A 16,302-nucleotide genomic window follows, 5' to 3' on the forward strand; every position below is an offset into this window, starting at 1 on the left:
CTTGATCTCAGTAATGTGGGTTCAAGCCCAAAGATGTGTGTAGAGATTATTTAAAAACAGTATCTTTAAAAAAAGGAACAAACTTCCAGTTATACAATAAATAAGTCACAGAGATGTACTATACAGCATGGGGAATATAGTTAATAATATAATTTTGTATGGTGACAGATGGTAGCTTGATTTATCATGGTGATCACTCTGTAATTATACAAATGTTGAAGCATTATGTTGTACACCTGAAATTAATATAATATTGTATGTCAACTATATTTCAAATGAATAAATAAACAAAATAAAGAAACACGTTTTTGTCTTTCTATCCTTATAGTCAACCAAATTCCACGTCCTGGAGAATCACTTTTAACCCAATCCCTTGAATTCATCCTCTTAACTACTTAATTGTTTTAAGCTCTGGGAAAAAAACCAGTGAGCAAAACAGTTCAATTCATGCTGTCATGGAGCTAATGTTCCAACAAAATAAGACATAATAAACAAATAAATAGATGTATGTCAGACGGTGAGTCATATGAAGAAAAATGAAATTGGGAATAAAAGGGCTTGGTGTGAGAGATGTAATTTTATTTTATTTTATTTTTTTAATGTTTATTTATTTTTGAGAGACAGAGAGAGACAGAGGACGAGTTGGGAAGGAGGGGAGAGAGAGGGAGACACAGAATCCAAAGCAGGCTCCAGGCTATGAGCTGTCAGTACAGAGCCCAAAGCAGGGCTTGAACTCACTAACCACAAGATCATAACCTGAGCCGAAGTCGGAGCTTAACTGACTGAGCCACCTGGGTGCCCCAGGATGTAATTTTAAATGGAGAAGACAGAGAAGGTGACATCTTACTAAGAGGGTGACATCGGAGAGGCACCTGGGTGGCTCAGTCGGTTAAGCGTCCTACTTGATTTTGGCTTAGGTCATGATCTCACAGTTTGTGGGATCAAGCTCCACATCAGGCTCTGCACTGACAGCACACAGCCTGCTTGGGATTCTCTCTCTCCCTCTTTCTCTGTGCCTCCCCTGCTCGCACATGCTCACTCTCTCTCTCAAAATAAACAAACATTTTTAAAAAGGTGACATTTGAGCAAAGACTTGAAAAGGGTGAAGGAATAAATCCTTAAGGATATCTATCTGAAGGAATTTTTAAGGAAAAATGAAGAATAAAAACAAAGGCCATGAGTTGGGAAGATACTGGAATATTTGAAGAATACCCTGGAGGGCGTGCTTAGTTAGAACAGAGTGAGCAAGGGAGCAAACAGTACAAAAAGAGGTCAAGACTAATAGGATTTTGGAAGGTAGGGGTAGGTGGCATAGTCTTGCACAGTAAGGACTTCAGCTTTTACTCTCAACTGGAAAACCAGTTACTTGAAGGGCAAAGACTGCGGGAAGGGCAGGTTTAAAGGAGTAAAGATGAGGAATTTGGTTTTGAACATGTTAATTTTGAGATACATCTTATATATTCAAAGGGAGATATTGAGGAGGGACTTAGACGTCAGGAGAAACATACAGGCTAGAGACATAAATCTGGGAGGTTAGTTAAGACTCTCTAGCATCCTTTAAGATACAACTCCAGACGCTCTGTGAAGTCACTCCTTCACCTCCCCAGTTAGAATTAATTTCATTTTGTATATATCTTATGACACCACTTATCAATGTCTGACTTGTATTAAAAATAGTTTTATGTTGGGGCACCTGGGTGGCTCAGTCCAGCAAGCATCCAACTTCGGCTCAGATGATCTCATGGTTTGTGGGTTCGGGCCCCATATCGGGCTCTGTGCTGACAGCTCAGACCCTGAGCCTGCTTCGGATTCTGTGTCTCCCTCTCTCTCTGCTCCTCCTCCCTCACTCACACTCTTTCTCAAAAATAAATAAACATTAAGAAATTTTTAAAAATAGTTTTATGTATACCTGTCATTCTCATCCGAAGGTAAGTGAAATAAAGAACTGATTGTCTTACCCTTTTACTCCAAGTGCTACCTAGTATGTATTGCATGTGATAAATAATCAATAAATGCTGACTTAGGTGTGTTTTCGAGGATTTTAGTTCAGCTGTCATAGGACGTTTTCCCTGAAGGCAGGGAGCTGGATATTTATTTCCTAACTAAACCTGCTCCTCTGTGTACTCTACACACATGTCCTAGTCAAATTTCATTTCTTTCTCTGGTCTACAGGATCAATCAATCACCAAATCACAACAGTTTTTACCTTCTAAGTACATTATGAAATTCATCTACATTTCTCTACTACCATTGCCACTACTTTATTCAAGCCTCCACTGCCTCTCCTCTATTTTAAAAGTTTACTGATTGTTTCCATTCTTGCTCATCGCATAATACATATTCAAACACCAACCACAGTGATCTCTTAAAACCACAAAAATCTGCTCGTGTCACGCCTCTGCTTTAATACTTCCGATGTCTCCTTACTTCCCCAGTATAAATTCCAACCTCCTCACCAAAGCTTATGCAGCCTTTCATGGTAGGTCTTCGATTTCCTCTTTCCTCTCCCTTCTCTTCATTTCAGATGCTATGAGCCCACATAGCCTCAATTATACTGAACTGCAGGGACTGTTTTACTATCAGTACCTCCTCTAATGAGTAAGTTCATTGAAGGCAATGGCTGTGTCTTACTTGCTGCTGTATCACAACCAGGGCTTTGACAGAGCATAAATATAGTTAAAATAAAAAGTTTAAAATTAAATATTACCTCAGGATTCCATCAAACCTTTTACTCCAATTTTTCTAAAATTTTAACACAGGTTATTTTAGTACTGTATTACTGTCCTAAATTCTAGGCCTCTGGAGAAGTACAGTTCTCCAACAATCTTCATTTTAGATCCATCTACTACTGCCCTCCATTCTGAAATAATGAACCTAGGTAATATTTATGACTTCTTCCACTCTTCAATCCTAATTATTAATAATTCCTTAGAAGAGAAGGAAAAGAGTTTAAGATGAGCAAGTCAGATTGTATTTACCCATTACATTAAATGACTGACAATAAGGGTACCTGAAATAAGTATGGAGCCTCAGAGCCAGGGGAAAAATCAATGACATGAACTACCTAGAAAAACTTAGATATCTGTGTAATATTCAGATGTGGATTGCCTACTGAAATTCATTCAAGCTTTATGAGTCTGTGATTTGCTTCACAAAATTTGGCCATAATGATTCAGTAATCTATTCTGCACTTCAGTTTCTAAACTTAAGTGAGTTTTTAAAACTTGAAACACAGAATCTGTTGGGGATTTTAAAATGTTACTTATCACAGTGAAGATTCTCCAACCCAATTTTAACACTTCCTATTTCAATCCTCAAGAATTCCTATTATTGCTACTACCTATCAATATTTACATGAAGTACAACATCAGGAATATTGTTCTAAGCATCCATGGCTTGAGATGGTAGCCATTAATCTAATAATTTCATATTGATTACATGTTGAAAGAACAATATTTTGGATATATATGTTAAACATATTACTAAAATTAATTTCATTCACATGGTTCTGTTCACTTTTTAAAATGTGACTACAAGAAAACTTAAAATTATACATGTGGCTGGCAGTTGTGGCTTGCATTATGTTTCTATTGACTAGTAGTAAGCCTACTTAAAGAACTGACCAACACATCTAACAGTTTATCCAGTAAGAATGAAAAACATCATTGAGGGTCATACCTGAAATGAAACCACCAATGATACACAAAAGTACAAATGATCCCCAGAATTTTAAAATGATAAATCATGCTAAAAAAATCAAAGGCTGTTTTAGTAAAGTTTAATAAGGTCTTTTTCTTCTCTGAAATAAAAGAATTCATATTTTTACTTTTATTTCATAGGAATAACCTTTATGTTTTAGTAAGTTATTCTCTCAGTATTAGCAGAATGCAAGAAATAGGGTTTCTAAGATATTAAGGTGACAGTTCCCCTAGGGCACAAAAAGAGTTAAGTAGTAGAAATGTTACCATGTTGTTATTTTTCCCTAAAAATAAATAATTAAATAAATCTTCTATCTACCTCACAACACTTCATTTGTGTATATGTGTTTGAAGATTTTTTTTAAAGTAATTTCTACATATAATGTAGGGTTCGAACTTATAACCTCGAGATCAAGAGTTGCATTCTCTATAGACTGAGCCAGCCAAGCACTCCACAACACTTCATTTTTGTAAAATGTCATGAAAACATTTTAGAAAATGGATATCATATTCATCAAGCAAGGTATACTTTAGAATACACTCAATAAAGTGATTCTTACTACCCAGCCTCATGTTTCACTATTCTCTCTGTACTGTTTAACATTTTCCTTAGTATTTTCAGAAATTCAACACAACAATACAAATAAAGATCAGACTATAATTAATATGATTCCACATTCCACATTCCAATGGTGTATGTATTACATACTCTTCAAAATATTTGAAAAGTTGTAGGGACCAAATTAGTTCATTATCAATAGAGAAAATGGGGTAGATAGGACATCCTATCTACCCTACAGATATTTTGTGGTTTAAAAAAAAAAAAGAGAATATGCATATTAGTTAGAAGAACAAGTACATTTTAGCAAACAGTCCTGAAGAAAATTTCTGTGCCTCTGATCATAATGAAATAGTATTTATGAATAAAACTATTACTTTTAACCAAGCCAAATCAACTTGACACTTGGAATTAAAAAAAAAATAATTAACTTTTCCCTTCACTTTGTACTCTACTTCTTCATACAGATGCTTTATATAACACTGCCAGAAAGCCAGAAATTAGTACAATAGCAAGAACTGAAATCCTAGTATTTGTCTAGTAGTTAGAGCTGTTTTATTAAAGTCTGCTGAGGCAGTCAAAAGAAAGTGAGATGAATTTGATTTTTAATTATTTTTGAAGGAATAAGAAAAATTGAGAAAGAGAAAGGTAAACAAGTTCATGTGGGTTTTATTTTTTGTTTGTTGGTTTTAAAGTTGCAGCTATTTTGTGTGGGTTTTAAATTTTTTTTACAGGTAGGGTATTTTAAGGCAAGTGTTTGGGTAAATGGAACTAGGCTTGTGCTCACTGAGGAATCTTGACAGAGAAAGGCTGAGATTTGGGAAAAAGAGATGTCAAAACTACAAGGATCTATCAGAAGTACCTGCTGTCCAACAAAGCATTAAGCAGGAATGTCTAGTACTTAGGGGTAGAAAGCTGAAGATATACACACTGTCTGTTTATTATGGAGCAGGAAAAAAAAATCAAATTCATGCTTTTATTTTTAAATTTCAAGTACCAAATTCAAGTACGAGGTTATAACTTGGTCATGAGATGCTTAATAAATGAAGGAATTAACAAATTTTTTTTTAAAATCATGTCTTCAATTTGACAAAAAAATTAGGTTTAACACTATTTTCATGTGTCCATATCCCTTACTTCTCAAAAGAGGTAAATGAGTAATTCAATAGCTTTGGGATCAGAAGTAGAACTCAACAATAATTATTAAATCTATTAGCTATTCTCATTTACTGTTACCTAATTACTCATTTCTTTTTTTTTTTTTTTAACGTTTATTTATTTATTTTTGGGACAGAGAGAGACAGAGCATGAATGGGGGAGGGTCAGAGAGAGGGAGACACAGAATCTGAAACAGGCTCCAGGCTCTGAGCTGTCAGCACAGAGCTCGACGCGGGGCTCGAACTCACGGACCGTGAGATCATGACCTGAGGTGAAGTCGGCAGGTGAAGTCGGCCGCTAAACCGATTGAGCCACCCAGGCTCCCCCTAATTACTCATTTCAAAATTATCTACTGATGATTCTTTTTTTTTTTTTTTTTAAAGTAAGCTCTGGGCCCAATGAGGGGCTTAAACTCATAAGCCTCAGATCAAGAGTCACTTGCTCTACCAACTGAGCCAGCCAGGAGCTCCTCTACTGATAACTCTTAAAGAATAAGATATATAATTTCAAGAGAATTTCAGAGTACATTATTTGCAATATCAAAAAATCCTATCAATTTCCCCAAATAAAAGATTCCTTCATATAATGTAATCTTCAATAAAATAGCTTTGATAGAGGCAATGTTATACTCTACTATAAGATAAAGTGTGTGAATACATTTTATAAAGTATCATATTAAAATATATAATTATCATATTAATTTTTTAAAGTACTCTATAGTAACATGTTTAAACATTAGTAATGTAGCTTTTCCTCTTCTAAACCCCAATATTTCTTATATGGTGCCTATCATTTTCTTCCATATAGTATAAATAGTTACACATAAATCATATTTCTTTATGAGACCATAAGGAGTTTACATCCATAGGCATATTTCAGTATATTCAACAGCATCTGACCCAGCAGATAGAGACATTATGTTATGAAAGTAAAATACTGTAATTTCTGAGGGTAGAAACAAAGATCTAGTATGAATTATGTTAGCTACTGTGCAAAGTTTTTGATTTTTTCCAGTAGTGAACATATAGATAGGAGCAGAACTCTTCTTTCCCCTCACTAATAGTGCAGTTTTATACCAAAGAGAAGCAGGTATGAATTTAGAACTGGTAGCAGGTAAAAGAGGATTACCTTAAGAAAAGACACATGAGATCTATAAAATAAAATGAAATGAAATGAAATAAAATACATTAAATTAAAATGCTGAGATTCTTCTCACAGTATTTTACTGACTGTATTAATTTTATTCACTGAGTCTGGAATGCCATTAAGCATGCTATCTTACATTCATACTACTATATTTTTCCTTTAAAAAAATACTTAAAGGAAGCAGAAAAACAACCATTCTACAACTAAAGAGAAAGAGACAGGGAGACATACAGCAGGTAGTGACAGACAAAGAAAAGAGAGAGATAGGCAGAGAGAAATTCTATACAGTGGTTCTCGGTCATTTAATTAAAGCTTCAGGCTTTGAGGCTTCTCTTCAGTAAACAGTGCTACACTGCTAGGAGAGAAATTGTCAACATTCATTCAACAAGGAACATACTGACAATAATAACTGTAAAATCAAACATTTCTGGGTGAAAAAAAAAGAAACATTTCTGTACCTTAATATCAGATGTATCACGCTGACAGTTTCGCCAGGCTCTGGAAACTGATGAAAAGGTTCGATCTGCATGATCAAATTTCCCTCCTTGCAAATTTAGGAAATAAGTTGTGAAAGGTTCCTAAAAAATAAGCAATTAAAAAAATCGGTATGTTTCCTCATGCATACAAATATGGTTTTTATAAATCATTATATTTAGATACTGTAATGACTAATAGACATTAACCAGATATATACAAACTAGATATAGAATGGGAATTCTATCTAAATTACTACATTAATGTACTTAAATTATTTTTGTTTCAGAACAAAAGAAATATTTCCAAATTTTGGCATTTTCAACATTTTTCAGATTCTCTTCTTTTCCAAGAACAATTTATTAATAAAATTCAGACATATATTAGATTGCATTTTCTTCATAATATAGGGGAATAGCCTAATATGTAATTTTCTGATTGTTATGGCTCAATATTTAATTTATGATTAAGAAAAGAAAAATGTTTAGAAGATTTAAAAGCCTCCTCTTAGTTAAAGAACACTTAAACACATATTAGTGGATAATTGCTTGAAATTAGCTAAGCACTATAAATTACTTCTAGGATTTATGTCTGCCTTACCCTTCTAACAAGCTTTAATTAATGATGTGCTGCTAATGCTTTCCCAAAGAAATTACTTTCTAGTAGATGAATCACCTTTCAATTTTACAGAAACATTTCTTGTTTAACCAATATATTATCAATACACAGCAGCCTTGGTATAATCTATAAACATACCTTATTCCATTTGGGGCAACTGAAGTTTCTGAAACATATGAATGTATGTCTATCTTAACAAAATCTTATTTAGCTCTTATTTTAATAGACTCTATTTCAAATAACCTATGTTACAATTTAGAGTCTGAGGAGATATCGACCATTTGAAGAGGCAAATTTAAGAAAAAAAAATTCACATCGTTCCAGGTGAAACATTTTCAAGGCTATTCTATTGTAAAATGTTATCAGATACATACCAAATGGGATAAAGAGATATTTATAATTAGAAATCTAATCACTGAAAAAAAATTAGCATTCAAAAAAGATGTTGATGACTTTTAATTACTGCATATTCTTCACAACACTGAATTTATGTATTCATGGTTTATTACTCAAACTGAACTTACTATTCTTAGCAGCCATGCAAGAACGAAACTTGCAGTTGAGTAATGAGTACCATAGTGGAACCTGGGAACCTGATCATCTTCCCACGATTCATAACGTTCTGCAAAGAATGCTGCTCTTTTTGGATTCAAAGCTCCTACTGGCTGCCAATAGAGAAGGAAAAAACAAAATAAGAATGCATAAATGTAATCATCTTTTATTTCTTTCTTCAAGTGTTGTCCTATTAGCCAGTGTGAAAGTGAATTTTAAAAGACATATATACACTATTGGAGCTAAAACACTGTGTTATATACAGAGAGTGGATAGAATTTTTTTTTCCAATGCAGGTTAAACATACACAAAAAAGTGAAAGAAGAAACCGGTCATTTCTCAATGATTCCAATTTCTGTTGAATACAGGTTTTTAATCAGCCCATAACAAGCATTTTCATAAAGACAATTACATAAAGTGAGTATTAGCTATATAATACTTTGGAAAGCACCTATAAAATCCTATTTAGTTAATTAGAAGCAACAACCAGAAACACAATCTTGATGTTAGAGGATTAATTTACAATAGCTTCTAAGAAGAAGATGAAACAAAACTGGAAGGGAACGAGGAGTGTAAGGAAGAGACTGAGTGAAAAGGGATTAATGTAAATCTAGAAATTTCTACTAGTATACATAAAAGTAGAATTTATAATATAAAAAATCCCTGCCTAAAATATAAAAAATATATATATGTATATGTATATATATTATATATACAAACATTTAAAGAATAGAAGACAGAGTACCAGCTTGTACCAAAAAATAATACATTATAGCAGAGGGCCAAAAAGCAGTATAGCAAAGTGTTGAAGAACGTGGCCTCACTGGGATAGTAATAGCACCCAGTCAGAAGGTTGTTTTGAAAATGAATAATCACATGTAAAGTCCTACAAACCATGCGTGACAACATTCAATGATTGCTAACTATTTCTTTTAAGATTATCTTCCAGAATTGGGGTAAAGTTTGATTGAAATAATAGCCTGTAAAACCCCTGGAACATCGCTTGGCATAAGATAGTAGCTTGATAAACGTTAGCTGGTATCAGTATTGTTGCTGTAGCTGTTGTTACTTAGGGAATACACGAACTCCATTAAAAACTATGCAAAATTTTGTGTGATTATGCACATGTACATTTTCTTAAGGAAGGCATACAGAGTATTAAGATTCTCAGAGGGGTCTGATGGCTCAAAGAATGTTAAAATCAACTGCTTTAAGTAATAACTCATTTTCATAAGACATTCTGATCTCTAGAAAATGTTTATTCTTTATTTAAAATATAATTACCATTTCACTGAAAAAAAGCTATATATAAGGTTACTTAATGAAAACTTAGGAGTTAGTCACTCTTCACTAATAAGAGGAAGAAAATACTTAAATTTATCTTATTATTTATGGGGGATATGTGTTAAACTGCAATAAATAAAAAATGTGGGTTTAAAAACAGACGTATTCAGAAATATTCTGTTAAAAATGAAGCAAAGTTGAATTTGTTTTTAAATTGCTTTTCACGTTAACATGTGATTTAAAGCAACATTTTAAATTCATCATTTTGGCTATCTTATGTTAATTGTTAACTATTTTTTAAAACTATTTATCTTTAGCACTGTCCTTTCTATAGATTGGTTTGAATCAATATTGTAAGTCATTTTTTACTGTACAAGCAAATCTTCAAAAAATCTTTCATTGATTACTATTTTAAATCAGTATCATGGTACACTAATTTAAAATGCCATCTTTTAAAGCAGTAGTTTCTGTACAGAAGAATTAAATCTGATTTACTACATTTATGCCAGTTAAGAATGAAAGTGACTCCAAAAAATCTTTGTTACAAAACCAATTTGGAATGCCTTTAAATGTATTTTAGTTGTTGTCCCCAAAGACTGAGGCATGCAAAAGGAAAGAAAGAAGAAATAAAATCATTGCAAGACGAATTATGTGAATTAAAAATAGAATCAATGCTCTTTTTGTATAGTTCTGCAGCATATTAAGTATTCATTTTATCTGCTATTTTTATTACTCTCCAAATGAGTATACCTCCAAAATCAATAGTTATAGAATCACGTTTCTTGAATATAATGCTAAAACCAATTAGGATTGATTTCACCAGCATCTGAGAAAAAAATGGCATCGTGCAGAGATCCATATAGGTAGAACCCACAGTATTGATTCTGGCTGTTATTGTTACAGTTGGTTTCTGAAGCCTGCTACAGGACAGCTATCAAGACATACCACATTTATTTGTAAGCATATAAAAAAGAAGTCCCCAAATAAAAGAAGGTTAAAAAAAAAAAAAGACCAGTGGAGCTGTGCAATGACAATGATACACTATCAGCTTACTCAGAGAAGTTACAGTGGGAATACACACATTGAATTATACATTACGCGAAAGCACTGATTTATTGTGGTAATAACATCCACCTCATTAAAAGATTCTGCTTTGCTGCAGTTGGAAGGCTACATATTGTTTACTGCTATAAATTAATGGCAGTGCAAAGAAGACTGTGGAACCATCCTAACAATAGATCTGTAATGACAGTGCTGTATATCACAGCTTCCTCAGCAGCTTCATAATAAAATGGAGACAATGTATTGAGCTAATACATTCTACCATGCTGGCCCATATTTTTCTGACAACTGCTTTAAAAGATGAGCTGAATCCAACTACGTTATAATGCTGCAAAACATTTAACTAAGCAAGAGTCAGTCATACACCAAAGTGCTTCGTAGCATTTTTAAAACATTGTCTAAATCAGCATTTCAAGATGTTTATTCATCTCTGCAAAAGAACTAAAAGTAAATGCTGATGGCTCCTCTTACTTACACAGTATATTAAGAGTAACAATTGGAAGGCAATTCAAGAAGATGCCTAGCACTATCTCCTACAGGGAGCTCTTTGTACAGTTTAACTATAAAAGCTTGACAGAGTTATTTTTTTACATCAGCAAATTGATTAAGGGAAGAAGAGCAAAAATACTGGTCATTTAAAATGGTCATAACTTCCTGGAAAAAAATCAATAAAAAATAGGTATTGATTAGAGAGGTGCAATTCAAGGTCATAACAAAGTAAAAATAAATAGCCCTAGGACATAGAAGAATAATTTTTAAAACTATAAAAAGCTAATACAATTATATAAGATTTTTAAATCTACAGAATAAAAAGCACTTCCACCAAAACAAGATAAAAAAGTGGTTCAAATAAAACAGAATAATTTAAAAATTACACTGTGAGGACTACGAACAGAAGCATTACATTTGGAAAAAATAGAAGAATCTGGATTAACATAGGAAAAGAAAAAAATAAAGAAAAAACCCACCAAAACCCTTGAAAATGTATAAATAGAAAAAAAAAATCACTATTCTTAGGATATTCTAATCTCACAAATAGCAAAATTGACAACTGTGGTAGAGTGATAAGTAATTTTTTTTAACAACTCTTTTTTTTTTTAATTTTAGAAAAAGAGAGTGCAAACAGGGGAGAGGGGCAAAGGGAGACAAAATCCCAAGCAGGCTCCATACTCAGCATGGAGCCTGGTGCAGGACTCGATCCAACCATCCTGGGATCATGACCTGACCCGAAATTAAGAGCCAGATACTCAACTGACTGAGCTACCCAGCTGCCCAAGTGTATGTATTCTGTTTGAGAAATAATAATAACCCTTCCAGAGCAAGATATGCAAAACAAAACTTTCTAAATCAAGTGTCCTAAGAGTATTACAATTAAAAAAAAAATCTTTTTATTACCTTTCTTGAGAAGTAATCTTGCTAATTAGTAGAGAAACAAAAATACTGCATGTAAAATGCCCAACTCAGTGCCTGGCATACAGTAAGTTATTCATTATATTACTATTTTGCAGTTTATTTGATGAATAATATTAAAGAAAAAAAGCTACTAAACAAGCCTGATGAAATTAGCAGAGTCTGTTAGGAAAAAGGTAATTAAACATCATAATCTTCTAATGGTACATATGGTACTGTGCATTATCTGTCAGAAGCCCAATAGTACACAGTAGTCCCAATAAGCTACATTATCCTACCTCAAGAAAATAACTAAAAGCAAAACTACTCTTCAGAAGTCCAAAGGGCGTCCAAACGTTACTATGAAAAGCATATGAAATGTCAAGCAAATTACAATCATCTTCTACTACATCAATTAAAAATAAACTGCTTTGGTTTCATAGACCCCTTCAAAGGCATATAACAGACTTTCATCTAATTACTAGTAAAAGTTAACTGTAAAAAGAAAAGGCTTTTTTAGAGTTGATACATTCTAAGTTTTTTTTCTTTTTAAAAATTTTAGGAAATGTTTCCTGAGGTTATAAATACCTCTAGTTAACACTTTGCAGTTTATGAGATATTATTACACATTCTTACAGTACATATGTGAGTTAGAGAAAAAGAGAGAGGGGGGAGAGAGAGAGGGGGAGAGAGAGAGAGGGGGGAGAGAGAGAGAGAGAGAGAGAGAGAGAGAGAGAGAGAGAGAGAATGAATCATAGGCAGGTTCCACACCGAAGTTAGGCCTGATCCCACACCCCTGGGATCATGACCTGAGCTGAAATCAAAAGCTGGATGCTCAGCTGACTGAGCCACCAAGATGTCCCTAGATACCCTTGTTTAAAATTTTTGTTAATGTTTGTTTATTTTTGAGAGAGAGAGAGAGAGAGACAGAAAGAGACAGAGAGAGAGAGAGAGAGAACAAGCCGGGGGGGGGGGGGGGGGAGAGAGAAAGAGGGAGGGAGGGAGAGAAAAGGAGACAGAATCCAAAGCAGGCTCCAGGCTCTGAGCTGTCAGCACAGAGCCCGATGGGGGACTCAAACCCATGAACGGTGAGATCCTGACCTGAGCCAAAGTCTGACACTTACCCAACTGAGCCACCCAAGTGCACCTAGATATCCCTGTTTTAAAAATGAAGAAGTATCTTGAGTGACCTAATTCAAAACCAACATAAATCTAGGAGACACAAATTCAGTGCTCAAAAATCCAGTTTTGGATCATTTTATCCATCTAAAAACTGTTGTATTAATTAAAAATTGCTTTTCCTAATTTCAAAAATTTCCCAATTTCTTACATTTCCATTTTTTAAATATGATACTTACTTAACAAGTTGACACAAAGGCTAATAATTTATGTAAAGTGCTTAGCAGAGATCCTGGCACAAAGAAAGTACTTGACAAGCACAGCTGCTATGAATGTTGTTGTAACTGTTATTACCACCATGACTGACATAAATCCTTCTTCCTTTTGAGATTTATATGTTAACTTTTCTAATTTATATCAACCTTTCAGAAGTGAAGGTCCAAACTCTTGGACCATGATTACAGTTACTAAGAAAGTTAAAGGGAATTGGCAAGGAATTTCACAAATTCAACAAAGCAGAAATTTGCTTAACAAATTCCCCTTTTAAAATCCAAGTCTCAAAGAGTTTTTTACATCTTTCTGTAAGGCCTTCTTTGGAAAATCATTAGATACTATGTGGGATAAGAAGCAGAAGAGAAATTTAAAGAAGAAGTAAAAGATTGTTCTGGCATACAAGACACAGAAATAGGGCCTTTGGAAACATTAAAGGATAGGATATCATAAAAAATACATTTTGTAGTTACAGGGTAGTGGTGAAGAGATGTTAAAAGTGAAAAGGGGCTCAGGAAGGAGAGGCAAAAGAGCGTAACTACTTTCAGGATCTTGCTTAGGATCTGGATGACTGGCCTAAAGCCATCTGCCAATGTCATCTTCATTTGGTATGATTAGGAAACTGGAAACATCCTTTAATTCTATGACTACACATAAAGCCTGCCTTACAGCATTTACGAGGTCATGAGCAAGACAGGTTATACATTATTTTGTTTTTTCCTGGAAGTAGGGTAGGCCTACAGACACTGAAAGAGGGCCATTGCAAAATAAGGGCTAAAAACTAGCAAAGAAAAAAGAACAAAATTGTTGAACTCAATGTTATAGGAATCCAATGTTATATGTTATAAAAATGCCAGATTAAAGGACTGAAGATTGTTAATTAGGTAAAAGGTATCTCATATTCATGGATGGATTAAACAAAAAAAAATTCAAATTCAGAGGATGAAAGAGGATGGACTATCAGCAAATGTGATATCCTAAGAGACAATCATTCTGATTAGAGAATAATGATTTGTTTTATAAGATTACAGGAAATAAATATGGTATACAGACTTAAGGGTCCAGTCGATCTGATGACAATGCTACCATTTATTGGGTATAAGTGAAGGTTCTAAGAATCTTACACAAATTACCTCATATTCACAACAACCCCTTAATATATAAACCTATTAGCATTCCTAATTTATAGGCAAGAAAGTTGAGTCAGAGAAGTTAAATGACTACTAATGATTGGTTACCTAGACAGTGACAAGGACAAGATTTAGAACTTACTCTAACTATACTGACTAGCAGATCCTAGAATGATCTGGGTTATGTGAGTTGACAAAAATGCTGGTGCTGAATTTGTAAAGCCATTAGAACCCTTTCATGGGAGGCTTAGACTAAAGATCCTTTTGAAAAAGTGCTATTTACATTTGTATCCCCCTACCTATCTAATGTGTGTGGATATCACTTTAGCAGAAGGTTACACAAATGAATTTAAAAAAAGAATATTTTGCTTGGGGACATGGAAAGATGCCTGGCAAAAAAAGCTTAGGAAAAAAAGTGAACAAAAATAGATTAAGTGTGGTCACTAAAGTTTATGGCTTTACTTTTCTGTTAATTTTTGTATTTATATATCTGCATCCATTAACCCCGTACCAGCCTTTCATTCTCTGTGCCCCTAAGGCTTTTTAAAGAAGCCACTGAATTTTATTCTGTGCATCTCCACCACCTGCCTTCTTCCCCCACCAGCAAAAGAAGAAAATAAACGAACAGCCTCTGTCATTGAAGCCATGTTGCCACTGTTAGGGGGTGCAGCAACTATTTTGTGTCAGCTGTAGCAGCTCTTTTATCTAAATGACAAGTATAACAAACAGCCTGATCAGCATTTTTACTCAACCTTGGCTTTTAGGGTATTTTGTCACATGCTATATATGGCTGAAATGGTTCAGCACTTATCTTCACACACTCTACATTTTATTTAATATTGTCAAGAAGAAAATTTCATTGGCACACTACTGTGGCTTTTAGAGTTAACAAATAAGCACTTTTGTTTTCAAGTACCAGAGTAGCTTTTAATCCCTTGAAAACACACTTTCTTGCAAGTGGTATTAAACATATACCCTCTATACTATTTCAATTTAATGAACACATCTTGGGAAAAAGAAAGTATTCCGTTTTACTTATTGTACCTATGTAGAATCTAAATCATTTCGAATGCTCACACTGGTAGATTTAGTAGCCTCTGTAGTTCTATGTTATTCAGCTACGGTTCACATTAAGTGATAGATTTTTACCTGACTTTGAGAAAGGCACATAAATTGATTAGAATAATCTGATAATCCAATGCCAGTGTTGAGCTAAATGCCTGGAAGAACCCCCAAAAAAAACAATTTGACAATCCAAGGCCACAGGGAAAAAACATTTTAAGTAATTATGAAAATGGTAAACACCCAAGAGGCCCAAACCTGATATAATAAAGCCTATTCATTTTCAGATAGATTCAACTCTCCACTTAAAGAAATGGTTAAGAGCATTGACATCAGGAGTTTCAGTTCAAGATGATGACATAAGTTCCTGAACTCACCTCTTCCCATGGACAAACTGAATCTACAGTTACACATGGATTAATTCCCTCTGGAAGAAATCCTGCTACTAGCTGCACTACACATCAGGCAAATGAGAAAAAAAAGCCCACATCATAACAGGTGCGAAAGTCTGTGACACATTCTTGCCGTAAATCTCACCTCCAAGACATACAATTGGGAAGGAACTCACAACTCACAGCTCCTCCCTAAGGAGTGATGGTTTTGGGCCTAACATGTAGCACCCCAATGTTTAAGACTTCCACCTGTGAGAAAGGCCTCCAGAATGCCTAGCTCTGAAAGCCAAGGAGGCTTGCGTCCATGAGACCATAAGACAATACAAAAACAAAAACAGAAACACAGTTCTTAACTGGCTCAGGAGGACTCAGCTTGGCCATCCCCCAGA

General features: G+C 34.1%; 1 protein-coding gene across 8 annotated transcripts in view; it reads right to left on the reverse strand.

Moving 5' to 3' along the window:
* The window catches only part of LRBA (LPS responsive beige-like anchor protein), a 779,818-nt gene that overhangs the window by 156,791 nt on the left and 606,725 nt on the right, over positions 1-16,302 (reverse strand). For all 8 annotated transcript variants that reach the window (XM_060655634.3, XM_060655639.3, XM_060655638.3 and 5 more), the window contains 2 exons: positions 8,178-8,318; positions 7,020-7,139 (listed from right to left, as the gene is read on the reverse strand). In XM_060655634.3, the coding sequence (XP_060511617.2) occupies positions 7,020-7,139; positions 8,178-8,318 (261 nt within the window). The remainder of the gene's footprint in view (positions 1-7,019; positions 7,140-8,177; positions 8,319-16,302) is intronic.

The sequence above is a fragment of the Panthera onca genome, chromosome B1 (genome assembly GCF_046562875.1).
Source record: "Panthera onca isolate mPanOnc1 chromosome B1, mPanOnc1 haplotype 2, whole genome shotgun sequence".
NCBI lineage: Eukaryota > Metazoa > Chordata > Mammalia > Carnivora > Felidae > Panthera > Panthera onca.